At 44.7% G+C, this 12,698-nt stretch overlaps 1 protein-coding gene across 4 annotated transcripts; it reads right to left on the bottom strand.

The window, feature by feature from the left end:
* Nucleotides 1-945: 945 nt before the first annotated feature.
* Nucleotides 946-12,055, bottom strand: rilpl1 (Rab interacting lysosomal protein-like 1). 4 transcript variants are annotated; one of them, XM_084047486.1, is made up of 9 exons: nt 11,346-12,055; nt 9,504-9,651; nt 8,295-8,413; nt 7,689-7,937; nt 6,834-6,986; nt 5,867-5,917; nt 5,626-5,783; nt 5,119-5,217; nt 946-2,090 (listed from the first exon to the last, which is right to left on the bottom strand). In XM_084047486.1, exons 1-9 carry the CDS (start codon nt 11,637-11,639, stop codon nt 1,958-1,960), a joined length of 1,404 nt encoding a protein of 467 aa, XP_083903612.1. In that variant the 5' UTR covers nt 11,640-12,055; the 3' UTR covers nt 946-1,957. The 4 variants fall into 4 exon arrangements, with proteins under 4 accessions (XP_083903612.1, XP_083903613.1, XP_083903614.1 ...); XM_084047487.1 differs by lacking the exon at nt 5,867-5,917 and having other exon boundaries at nt 11,346-12,054; XM_084047488.1 differs by lacking the exons at nt 5,867-5,917; nt 6,834-6,986 and having other exon boundaries at nt 947-2,090; nt 11,346-12,052.
* Nucleotides 12,056-12,698: the final 643 nt, after the last annotated feature.

Below are 12,698 nucleotides of genomic sequence, written 5' to 3'. Positions count from 1 at the left end.
GCATGATTTGAATCATTTGTAAATTGCTGGTGACTTGGGGAAACAGTTGAAAGATCAATAGGACAAAATGTTGTCATTTTGAAAATAAAAAGATTATAACAAGGTTCATGTATAACCATGTAAAAAGAATAAAGCATTATATTATTTAATCATTTATTATAAAACATTTTATATGCTGTTTGCTTTGTAACAGCTTTGCTTTGTTGTCTTTAATGGCATCATAACACAAAACTGCCAAAGGACAATTTATTTAGCAATGCATTGACCAAAAAGTCACTGAATGCCTTGAAGCTTTGGATCTGAACTTTTTGTGCGGTTATGAAGGGGTTGGGGATGACAACATATTTTTGTGTCCTATGCTTTCGACGTTACAAGTTGGTGTCAAATTTATTTAAAAAAAAAAGTAAACCCAATATATTTCTTTAAAAACTTAGTAGTTATTGCTGGACATACATTCTCATGAACTTTTTCTTCTTTCTATTATCTCTGACTGCAACTTTCCTTTTCCATCCAACATCCAAACTATACCCTCTGCGGAGTATCTCACTCAAACGCGATCCTTTTAAACATACATGTGCATGCAATTTGCCTGCCTTTCCTAAGTCGTATAGAGTTTGCATGTGCCATTACGTCTGACTAGGTAAACTTTTGGGACCTTTTGTTAATTTCCTATTAAGTTTTTTCGTTTCATCCTTTTCCCCCAATTTAGATGTTCTGTCAATAGGCTCTATGCACAGCAGCCATATTGGAAAGAAATTGGGCCTCTTTTTACTTCCTTCACAGGTGTTACCAATGATACTAATGAAGGCTCTGTTCCATTCTGGTCAGGGTGCTGATATTGTGCATGTTGGCTCACTAGAAACACTCCATTTTGGTTCCCAAATGGCCCCTTATGGTGAGTATGTAACTCTGAGAGTGTACAAATGGAACCAAATGGACCATTTAGTTCCATTTGTACACTCTCAGAGTTATGGGGGTCCTTGAAAATAACCACCACTGTGCTAAACTAAATGGAACAGAGCCTTAATTAGTATTATTGGTAACACCCGTGAAGGAAGTAAGGAAGAGGCCCAATGTCTTTCCAATATGGTGTCTGTGCATAGAGCCTAATACTGCTTCTTGTATTGTAGTCCGTTGTCGCTGCTGACCCCTACTGGTTGGTCTTAGGGATGGTGTGGGCGAGCAACGCGTCACCCCTGCCGGTCCAGTGCAGAGGAACATGCTATTCTTCCCAGTTCCAAACCCCATCGAACAGCCACCCTGACCAACCTGTAGGAGTCGCTGGTGCAGCAACAGAGATGGCCCTGCCGGCCCGGCTATCCCTCACAAACACAGCCAATTGTGTTCGTATGGATGCTTGGCCAAGCCAGATGCGCTGGAGCTGTGATCCTCAACCTTTTGAATTCCAAGAACCCCCAGTTTGGTGTACATTAGCGCCACAGAACCCCAGAACTCTGAGTGTGTACGAATGGAACCAAATGTGGTTCCATTTGTACCCTCTTGGAGTTACAGACCGCTTGGTTCCTATTACTATCAATAATTTAGCTGGGGACCTCCCTGGTACCCCCTCAGGGACCCCTGCGGGTCCCCGGACCCCACTTTGAGAACCACTGCACTGGCGGATTCGAACCCCTAGCCTCCGCTATGGTGGGCAGGAACTTTAACCCCTGTTCCCCCACCCGAGTGCCCCGTAATTTCCTTTCCTAAACTGGAGTGTCAACTCAACGTGCTACAGTGTGCTCAGGCTGTACTTGTCGTGCTGTCAGTCCGTTCCTTTTTTGAAGCAGGTAATGTTTCAGTTGCACTATGAGTCCCTATAGGTGGATTTGATGTGCAGTTTGGGGGGGGGCGGTGGCTGCTCACAGGTCTGACCACAAGAACGCCATTTAAGTGACAGACGTGAAGTGTTAAACGTTTGGCATGTTTTCGAGAAACCTTGTCAAGTGCTGTCCAGCGACTACATGTGCTGCAAGGCCTCCTGGGCCTGTTCCGTGTACACGTCCTCTTTTCCCGCCCACAGGCCAAAGCTGTCGTCAAACGGCGACCCCCGCTGGGCGTTCCTCTGCTTGTCCCGCGAGAAGAAACTAAACCTGAGTGGAGAGAAGAGAGAGGACACGTACTGTATCGTTGCTGGCTCCATATTTGAACTGTTTTGCGCAAATCAAGGCCCTACTTGATCATACTACAGCGTCACACAAAGTAGCAGATCCACAAGCTCGAAGCTCGAAGTGCGAATCGGCACGTTTAGAGGTTGTCGATCTGCTACTTTTGCTATTTTTGAATTTGAATCCTGCAAAGTAACAGTTTTCCACCCGACAGAGACCATATGCTTAATTTGTAAGCCGTGTCATGCGGTGGTGTCCCGCACCGGAAATACCCGATCTTGAAGAACGGCTATTTTTGGTGAGCGACACAGTCTACGTATAAATTGGGCTTTAGTGCTTTAGTATCTGGCAATCAATCATAAGCACATGAGATTAAATGATTATGCAAAACTTATGTAATTAAGTCATAGTCAAAAAAATACAATTTCAGCGCATATTAGCATGTAATTTATCCTATGTTAACAGATCAATGCAATAGGAAAAAAACAGCATGAGTATAATCCATCTACTCTACCCTTGCATCTACTTTCATCTCTAAAAAACTTCTCTGATCTTGCAGCACAGACGCGGGGATGAAAATGAGTTAATTCTGGTCAGTGAAGGAACAGAAGAAACGTGACAGGAAGGAGCTACATGTCTCTATTCTGACTGGCTGATTCTACTGATCTTCCCATTGGACAGCGATTCAGAGAGCCCCACAAATCAGCCAATCAGAATACTACATAAGACTCAAACGGTCAACACATGCAGGGGAGTGACAGGTGTTAGCTAACGAGCCAAACGGATGGGGATCATACAAAAGAGAGGCGACTGATTGGCTGTAATGTGGGGTCATCTCGAATCAAACCAGCCGCCACCATCGGCATGATGGTTGTGAAGATCCTGTTACACACACATGTATAGACACAAACATACGTACACACACACACACAGGGACAGACATGTAGAAAGGGACCACAATCAACCACAATTGAACAAAGAAGTTCACATACAACTGTAACATAAAAGGAATCAAAGTCGTGCCATAAGCCTGGTTTATATGTCGTGATGGCGTCGCGTGCCGAAGGTAGTCGAGCTTGAAGATTGGCCATTTCCGACACACGACCCCGGTGCACAACGCATACTATAAATTAAGCATTAGTTGCTTTCCGACAAAACAAAGTTGTGGTTAAGCGCAACACAGGCCCTGATTCATAAGGGTTCGTGCTGCATAGTAATGTGACGTATCTATAAATTAGGTTCCCATGCTGTGCACTGATCACATGCAGAAAGAGGAGCATACCCAAAAAAATAAACTAAAAGAGAAAAACACAGTCACAGGGTTCCCATTCTAGTCAGACAGAAGCAATTGAAATTAGCTCTCTGTTCATTAGTCATATTAGTGGTCCTCATTATTGACCTGAAAATTGGCAAGTCAGAAGACTTGAATTTCGCTATTGAGAATGGCTGCTAAACTTGGTACTGACAAATACCCTCCCTGGCGTCCCTATTCTGGCCATGTCATTACGGGCGGAAATTGTAAGAAAAACGAAGGCCTATATGCTTCATTTATAGTCTGTCGTACACCTGCGTCGTGCGGTGAAAACAGACGATCTTCAGTATATCAGCTATCTTCACTGTGCAAGACTGTCATATGACGAAATATAACTCAGGCTTAAGCGGTTTAAGCAATTAAGGGAGAGGGCCTTACATCTGTTTCTATTCTCTACTTCTCTCTGACAGTAAAACCAGGTTATCGTGAATCAAACCGGCTCTATTCCAAACTTTTAGAATTGATTGCTCTTGTGCCATATTATGTTGTTACCAGTGGCGCCGGAGCCTGTTTAATTAAAGGACACTGTGTCCCCCCACTATTCAGTCCAGCCAAAAAAATAAATAAATAATAATAATAATATTATTTTTTTAATAAATAATAAAATCAGTCCAGTCCCCCGCACCTCGCGACCACCGCGAGCACGTGGCGAACCGAATTAACCGAAATAACCGCATTATCCCCCCCAAAAATCAACAAACCCATCCGAAATAACCGCAAAATTTAACCGAAATAACCGCATTATCCCCCCCAAAAATCAACAAACCCACCCGAAATAACCGCAAAATTTTCGCGCGTGCGGGTCCCCCCACGTCATATTCCGTTCCGGCGCCCCTGGTTGTTACATCGCGTGGCATGCAATGTCTTTGTTTACCAGAATCAATAAGGCCATCATTATATTTTTCTCATTTTTTACTTTGTCTATTTTAATATAATAAATGTGTCCACCTTAATGACCAACATAATGGCAATACATTTTCTAATGGAATCAAATGTTGAGTTGAGTGGCGACTTAAATTGAGTCCATAAAATGCTGCTATAATGTTTATCCCATAATTTTTACTCATTGGTAAAACAAATCATTGTTTTGTTATGTAAACACAGGGTAAAGTTACATACTATGCCTTTAACATTCTCAGTGTTATTACACATGAATTATTACTCTTCATAAGAAAGACATCTTGTGAACCATTTGTGCATAAATTAGTCAATTTTGAATGCCTGCGTGCTGCGTACCATTGTTGGATGACTCGGTATTAGTCTAGTCCACCTGTACCAGCACTGGAACAGGTGCGTGTGTGTGTGTGCGCGTGTGCGTGTGCGTGTGTGTGTGTTTATCCATTTGTAACTCTGTGAGCGTACAAATGGAACCAAATTGTACACTCTCAGAGTCAGATGAACACTGAGGATTTGACAGTATATAGAGGATTGAGTGGCTGTAATCCCTCTGATCCTCGGAGATATTTAGCTCATCGCTTACACTGTTAAATGATGCAACAGGGTGGGCACGTTGAGCCCCCCAAGGTCAAACCTTTCAAGACAGCCTGTGTGTGTGTGTGTGTGTGTGTGTGTGTGTGTGTGTGTGTGTGTGTGTGTGTGTGTGTGTGTGTGTGTGTGTGTGTGTGTGTGTGTGTGTGTGTGTGTGTGTGTGTGTGTGTGTGTGTGTGTGTGCGTGACTGTGTGTGCATTGTGTTAACCTACAGGCGTTTTATTCCAGACTCAGGCTGGGTAGTGGTACGGGAGCGAGCCCTCAGCTCAGGGGAAGGACTCGGGCTGACGATCTCATCTTCTGCCTCCTCGCTGCAAAGAAACATCATCCTCATCATGTTGTCATGAACCACTTTCAACCTGGAAACCACTTTTTTGGCTATGTCATTATAGGTGAAAATTTGAAAACATAAAAAAAAGGAAGATTGGGTGATCTACAAGCCTCTCAACGTGTAAAATCACAACACAGTGTGAGCTTGTAGATTGGCGTGGAGTGTACAACAAAGTATATAGGGCTACACAATCATTTTCCCAGACAGACCTTTATAATTAATCCCACGGGGGAAATTTTGTTTCAGCTTCAGCCAGCTGACAGCTGCTCAGATGGTCCTGTTTCGTGCTTGTCGATCTGCTACTTTTGAATGTGAATCCTAAAAAGTAACAGTTTTGGACATATGAGGTTTCCACCCGACATAGACGATATAATACTATTATGTATACCTTTTGTAGTAGGCAATCTCCTCCTGCAGCAAGAAGACCTTCGCTTTGAGCTCGTTCCTCTCATGCAGAACATCTCTTAGCTCCTGTAAAGTGAACCGGGGCCGGTTGGGGTCCTTCGGGTCCAAAGAACCTACCATCTCCTCCTCACACAGCGCCTCCTGGTGGGTAAACAACACATATCACCCCAAAGGAAGCAGGAACAGAAGAGACGGAAGGCAAGGAGGGAAGGAAATAAGGATACCTTTGTAAAATATTGGAACACAGCAGGCATGTCCTCATCGCACATCGCCTCCTGGTGGCAAATAAAGGCGGACTCTGAGTCAAGATTGTTAACGGCCTTGTTCCAATACCTCTGAAATGCGTTGCCCTTGCCTCCTCCCTTCCAAGCCAAGCACCTTTTTCTATTAGCACAAACCTAAGTTGATCAAATGCTTGAACAAAGAACTCACAGCATGCAACCCCAAAAAGTCACCACAATGCACCAAGCAGCAAAAGTCAAGGCTCTTCAAAAACAGACCAGGCAATAAACTTGAATTCCTGCAATTATGAATTGCTATTACTCATTACACCACACACAGCGACAAATTTATTAGTCTGTTTTTTTCACAGTCAGTATAAAGTTAGGGACTTTTCCGTGTGCTATTATAGGTTGAGTTATCAAAGTGATATCTATATTTAGTCGTGACAGTGATGATTCAAAATTGTGTCACCCACTTGGCAGAACGGTACACAGGCTCACAGACAGGCGCTGTCTGTGAGCTCTTGACACACCCATGCCAAGCACACCACTTTAAATCTCTCCATGGCCAGTACACAAGCACAAACAAACAAGAGTTCTCTGTGAGTCACTTTTGTCTTCAACATCCCGGGTTTAGTAGAACACAATTTCAAACATACACATTAGTTTAGCCATATTTCACCTTTGTGCTCTAGGCATGCCACCAACTGTGAAATTATTCTTCTCTAGGAGCGTTGCATGTCCAGAGTTAAGTCAGATTTATACTCAGTTGTACGCCGGTGACGTGTGCCAACGATAGCGATCTGCAAGCTCATAAGCTTGTAGATCTGCTATCGTCGGTGCACAACTAAATATAAATTAAGCGTTAGAGGCAGGTCAAACACACACCACCCTGTGTTGCTAACTATCTGGCTCCTACAGCATCACCCATTACAGCAACACTGCATTGCCCATAGCAACACTGCATTACCCATAGCAACACTGCTTCCTCATCACCATCCTCATCCTCACATCCCTCAGGGCTGAGGGAGAGGGACGAGGGGACAAGGTCATCCCCTCCCAAGCTGTGTCTCTCTGACCATCCTGAACCCTGAGCCACCTCCATCACTGCAGTTTTACCACGCTGGGGGAGGAAGTGACATTGTTTTTTATCCACTGAACAATGTAGGTTATTCAAAACGTACCCATGTGAGGATCTAACTGTAACACAAAGCTGCTCGAGACGTCTTTCTCTTATTAAGAAGACTCTAAGGTCATACTGTGTAACTTTCATTTTTGTAGTCTTCCTGGCGACACCTCTGGTAGCATCGGGGTCCGTAAGTCATCCGTTCAAACTGCAATACTAAGATGTCTCTTCAAAACCGAAGTAATCTCGCCTGGACGCAAAGCCCCAAATCCAATAAATCATGGTCTGGGAGCTGAGAATAATTTTGGAAAGCAGCAACAATGAAACGGTATGGATTTATTTGCGCAACACTGATTTAAATACATTTCAGGCTCCAAAGCACTTCCTCCGAGTGCCTGACCCGCATCACTCTGACACAAGTTTCGGGGACAGACACTCGCGACGAAAAAATGTATTTAGATAAGTGGTCACATACAACACATTTATTTATTTTACTAAAATATATGCCAGTGAAAAACCATGTAAAAAATAACTTGTTTCATTAAAGATGTTAAACCGTATGACTTTAATGCTAATCTTCCCTTATCATAACTGAATGAAGCGGTAGTTACCGTTATACTTGACTATAATGACCGTAACAGTCACGTTTGTCTGTGTCCTGTCCTGTCCTGTCCTGTCCTGTCCTGTGTCCTGCGTTACCTGTGCGGGTGAGGGGGGGTGGGGTGGCCGCTCCTCGCTGTCCTGGGTTGGCAGTAGATCTCCCTTCAAGCGCTCCCTTAAGCGTGCCACTTCCTGGCGGAGGGCGCCGACCTCCTGCCCCTGTGCCTGTGCGCTCGCTTCCAGCTCCACCTTCTGCTCGATGAGGGCTTTCCCCTGGGCGTCCACCACCGAGATCTTATGGCGCAGGTCGTGGTTTATCTTCATGAGACGGCTCTGCTGCTGCTGGAGCTACGAGGGAAAAGAATCCTCAGCGGTCATTTCATTCCGAGGAAGCACAAGCGGAACCAAATGGGCCTGCAACTCTGAGAGCGTACAAAATGGAACCAAATGGACCCGCAACTCTGTATGCTGCACCTTAACCAGAATGTCAAAGATTGCTTCCAGGAGGAAAATGGAATGCAAAAATAACTAACATGACGTGAGTTAAATGTATATAAGGTACTGTGTGGTGTGTACTGTATTTTGTCGGAGTGCTGCTTGTATTCCCACAGGCCGGCCTGACAATAAACTGAGCACAGAGGAGGACTTCTGAGTCCTGTCTATGTGTTTTATCATGGCTAACCATCAAAACGTAGTAACACTTACTGCTTCTATGTCGTCGTTCTTCAGTGCAAGCTCGCGGTCTTTGGCCCGGATCTCGTCTCTCTGCTTGTCCACCACTTCCTTCAGCTTCTTCATCACCTGTCGCTCCCTCTCCGACATTCCTGGAAAGGCCAGACAGGAAACGACTAAACAATTGGACAGGAACAGGCTTATAACTATATCATGACGAAGGAAGCTGTTTGACAGCCTTAATTCAGTTGCAAGTTTTCTTAATGTGAATAGTCTGTTTGCGTCTCTATGTCACCTGGTCATAATGAAGACAGGCAGATTATTTTTAATATGTTAGGAAATATTTTTTTTGCGCCATAGTCATCAGAGACATAACATAGTAATAGATGGAATTTAAGGAACTATATACATCTAACACGTTCACCATACACGGACATATACAACAGAAACGACATTTACACAACTCGTATGCACTTGGTCTTACAGTTTGTGTGTGTGCATGCGCGCGCGCGTGTGTGTGTGTGTGTGTGTGTGTGTGTGTGTGTGTGTGTGTGTGCGTGTGCGTGTGTGTGTGTGCGTGTGTGTGCACGCCCAGCAGGTGTGTTTGAGGACTGACGGTGGTCTATCCTTGTTCTGCTGTGCCTCAGTGAAACAGTGTTAAGGGGAACTGTAGCGCCTCTGTGACATCATGACACATCCACTGATGCAGGGACACGTTTGGCTTCTCCTCACAAGACAGAGAATGCTTCCTTTGTGTGCATGTCCGTCTGTGTCCGTGTGTGTGTGTGTGTGTGTGTGTGTGTGTGTGTGTGTGTGTGTGTGTGTGTGTGTGTTTGAGACACACACACACACACACACACACACACACACACACACACACACACACACACACACACATTGACCGATAGGGTTCTCATTTAATTCCCCTCATTCGTGAGCATCGACGGGGATGGCTAAACAATAAAGCACCAATCTCGACTCATTTATCTCAAAAGAAACTAGCCTGGTTCCAGACAAATCTGCCATTGCAAAAGAAATTGCCCTCAGCAGATTAGGTCTGGCCCCTCTCATTAGAAATTGGATTTCTTTCCCTCCGAAGCTGTGAGGGACCAATCAGGACCCAGTATGCAAATATAGAGCGGGTTTTTACGAGGGGATTTTTTTTTATTTACCCCTCGGAAATGCAGGTTCCACACAGAGAGAGAGTGTGTTTTGTGTGTATGTGTGTGCACACACTCTCACCCTCATGCCTCTGTAGGTCCTCCTCGCTCATGGGGTCTTTGATGGACATGTTGGTGAGGAGAGTCTTGTTCTCTTCCTGTAGCTGTGCAATCTGAGAGAGCAGGTCCTGGGCCTCACCTCTCCACACGTCTTCTACTAGCTCCAGCTCCTACACACACACACACACACACACACATGTACGCACACAAACACACAAGTACGCACAGGACACACACACACAAGTACGTACGCACACACACACACACACACACAAACAGGACATCGATTTCATGAATGCCCTTTCTTTTTTTTTGGGTTGTTTTTATCCATGAGCCTAAAGCCGAAAAATACTGATGTATTATCTTGTGTCCTTGCTTACTGTAAATCGCTCTGGATTAAGAGCGTCTGCTAAATGCCTAAAATGTAAACTGTAAACTGTACAACTGTACAACTATATTCTGACAAGTCACAAGTGCCGGAAAAGACTGTGATTGGGCCAGTAGTCACTTTGATTGGCAGTTGGGGCAAATGCTCACCCCAAAACATGATTTACGATTCTGTGCCTATCGGTACATAACTCGGGCAGCACTGAGTCGTCTCAAGCGAACTTCGCAACGTTCGGCACGGTGACTCGTTCGCTTTAGCTCGCTCAGCGGTGCCTCTCGTGGCTCAAGTTTGCTTGAGACCCAAAACTATACTTTATCGGCAAAAAGTCTGCGGTTGTCGGAAAAAGAGTTCAGGCAGCGGGATTCGGTCACGGGAGGTTGGGGTCGGCAGTCCAATGCTCAGCAAGGCTCGCCACCAGACAGGTGAAATTTTTGGGTGTTGGGCGGAGTCCCCCCTCTGGGGGCGGAGTCCTTGTTTTTTCGTTTTTGCATTCAGCCAATCGCAAGGCAGGCAGGGCTTGGTAGAATCTAGTTACCATTAAATAATACATGCTTACACCCCTGTTTATGGGTACATGGAATCCATTGTTAGAGAGACCATAAGTCAATCCCACCACGGACGTGGGTCAAATTGCAATTTCCCCCCCACTATAACCATTTATTTGACCCTACCCCTCCCGAACACAAGGTCGCACAGACTTAGCGAGCTGCAGGCACACTTAAAATTTCAAATAAATTGTGTCTCTAGTGAATGGCATTTGTCTGCCACTGTACAAAATCACAACAACTCCATATATCCAGCCAGTGTCACGGGACAGACTAATCAGTCAACCAATGACAGCCGGTGCATTCTAGCCTCGTCACTGTCACGAGAACCTGGGCCACCATGCACACACACTTCCATGTCAACAGTGTCACTCGCTGAACGTTAAAGCACCTCACATCACCATAGTGTCAAGTGCGGAAAGGTCCGCAATCTCGCCACTTGAATTAACCAGGGTAGAGGTCTTTATACGTTACATTTTCAGGTATCTTTGATTATGTTAGGGTTATAGCCAAAGAAATAAGAATATATAGTCCTATAGGTACAGTAGGCTATCTGGTGCATTATTTTGGGGGACAGACTATGCCAGCACAATAAACTTAATAAAATAACTTCAGAATAGGCCTGTTAATATTCTAAAAGGCCCAAATATAGGCTACATTATAATTCTTCCATAAAACAAAACTATTTTTATTTATTTTTTTAATTGTTTTTAACAACACAATGTTTAATTAAGACCTGGAACGCATCTGTGTCACTTCATATTTCTTTGGCTGTTCAAAAATAGCAGATATACAAGCTCTATGAGCTTGTAGATCTGCTATTTTTGAAAAATCTTTAAAAAATATATTTATAGATTTTTTTCCAAAAAATGTTTTGGGATTTGGAAAACATTTTTAAGAATCGCCTCAGGTCTTAATGGGTTTTAAAGACCTTCTTGTGTTTCTTCTCCTTCTCCATGCGGTCCATCCTCTCCAGGCGCAGCTTGTCCAGCTCCAGCCGCAGCTCCTCGGTCTCGGGGCTGATGCTGTTGCGGCTCACCATCACCTCCAGGATCTCCAGCACGCGCACCACCCGGGGCATCAGCCTGGACAGCGCCTCGCAGCCATGCTGGTCGATGATCCGCTCGAACTCCTGGCCCACCACCGCCGCGATGTCGTACACGTCCATGACCGTGAGGTCCGCGACGTTCTTCTCCAGCGCCGAGCCGTACTGGTCTTGATCCATGTTGTCTGCGTTTATTTGCCTGTGTTTTTGTGATAGAGAGATCCCTCTCTGGGGTTTGTTAGAGATCCCCTCTCTCTCGCTCACTTTGTCCGCTTTCCAAAAACAGTCCCCTCCCGGCCGTTCCCTTCCCTTGCCTGGTTTCCTATTATAACCTCAACAAACTTCCTTCCTTCGGAAAAAAAAGACAGACCGTTAAATCCAGAGACTTGATCACATATTCAAGTACATTTTAAGGCAGCTCAAATAGTTCCAGCGTAATCCATATCGCTGTAACGCATCCCCGTTTCGCCGGCTATTACGTAGTATGTGTATATTTGTGTGTAATAAATAAATGTCGGCTGCGTCCCATTGCGGCCCTAGTACAGCAGGCAGCGCACTCACTGACTGCTTTCTGTACTTCTTCATACGACGGTGTCCCGCGTCGAAAGTCGCCGATCTGCAAGCTCACGCCGCGTCGCGGGCCGCCGCGTTGTGAGCTTGTAGATCGGCTACATTCGTACGACGAAGCATAAATCCGGGCTTTTCCTGTCTGCTGTGGTCACTTTATAAGTTGTATTGCGCATGACAGGGATATCGGACACAGGAGGTCGCTGAAAGTCCATTCATGCGATCCAAAGCACAGTGCTGAAATAACACAACAGGTTGTCAAGTGATGACATCTTCGCAGGGTTGTGCAGTTGGCTTAAATCCAAAGCATAACTCACCCTGATCTTCCTTTTAATGAAGGACTTAAGACAACCACACCTTCTTCTAGAGTAAACAATAATAGGCCTGTCAGCTGACAAGTTTCAGCAAGCTGTTGAAATAATTATCTGACAGGCTAGTGAACTATTTTTTAGGAGTTAACTATCCTGCTCCCTCTCTCTGCTGCTGCTTCTGATTATCAATGTTTTTTTTTAAAAACACTTTTCATATCAAGGTCCATTATTAATTCTGTATTTGAGCCACCCACCATTTGATGAGATAGACTCTCAAGTCTTAGAATATTTTGTAATATTTTGTTGTCGTTGGAGAAGATATTGTCCACAATTCCATGCTGTATTGATGTTGGTACCATAG

The sequence above is a fragment of the Gymnoscopelus microlampas genome, assembly GCF_963454915.1.
Source record: "Gymnoscopelus microlampas genome assembly, chromosome: 21".
In the NCBI taxonomy this organism is placed as follows: domain Eukaryota; kingdom Metazoa; phylum Chordata; class Actinopteri; order Myctophiformes; family Myctophidae; genus Gymnoscopelus; species Gymnoscopelus microlampas.
Note: the sequence above shows the minus strand (reverse complement) of the source record. Positions and strands in the feature narration are given on the sequence as shown.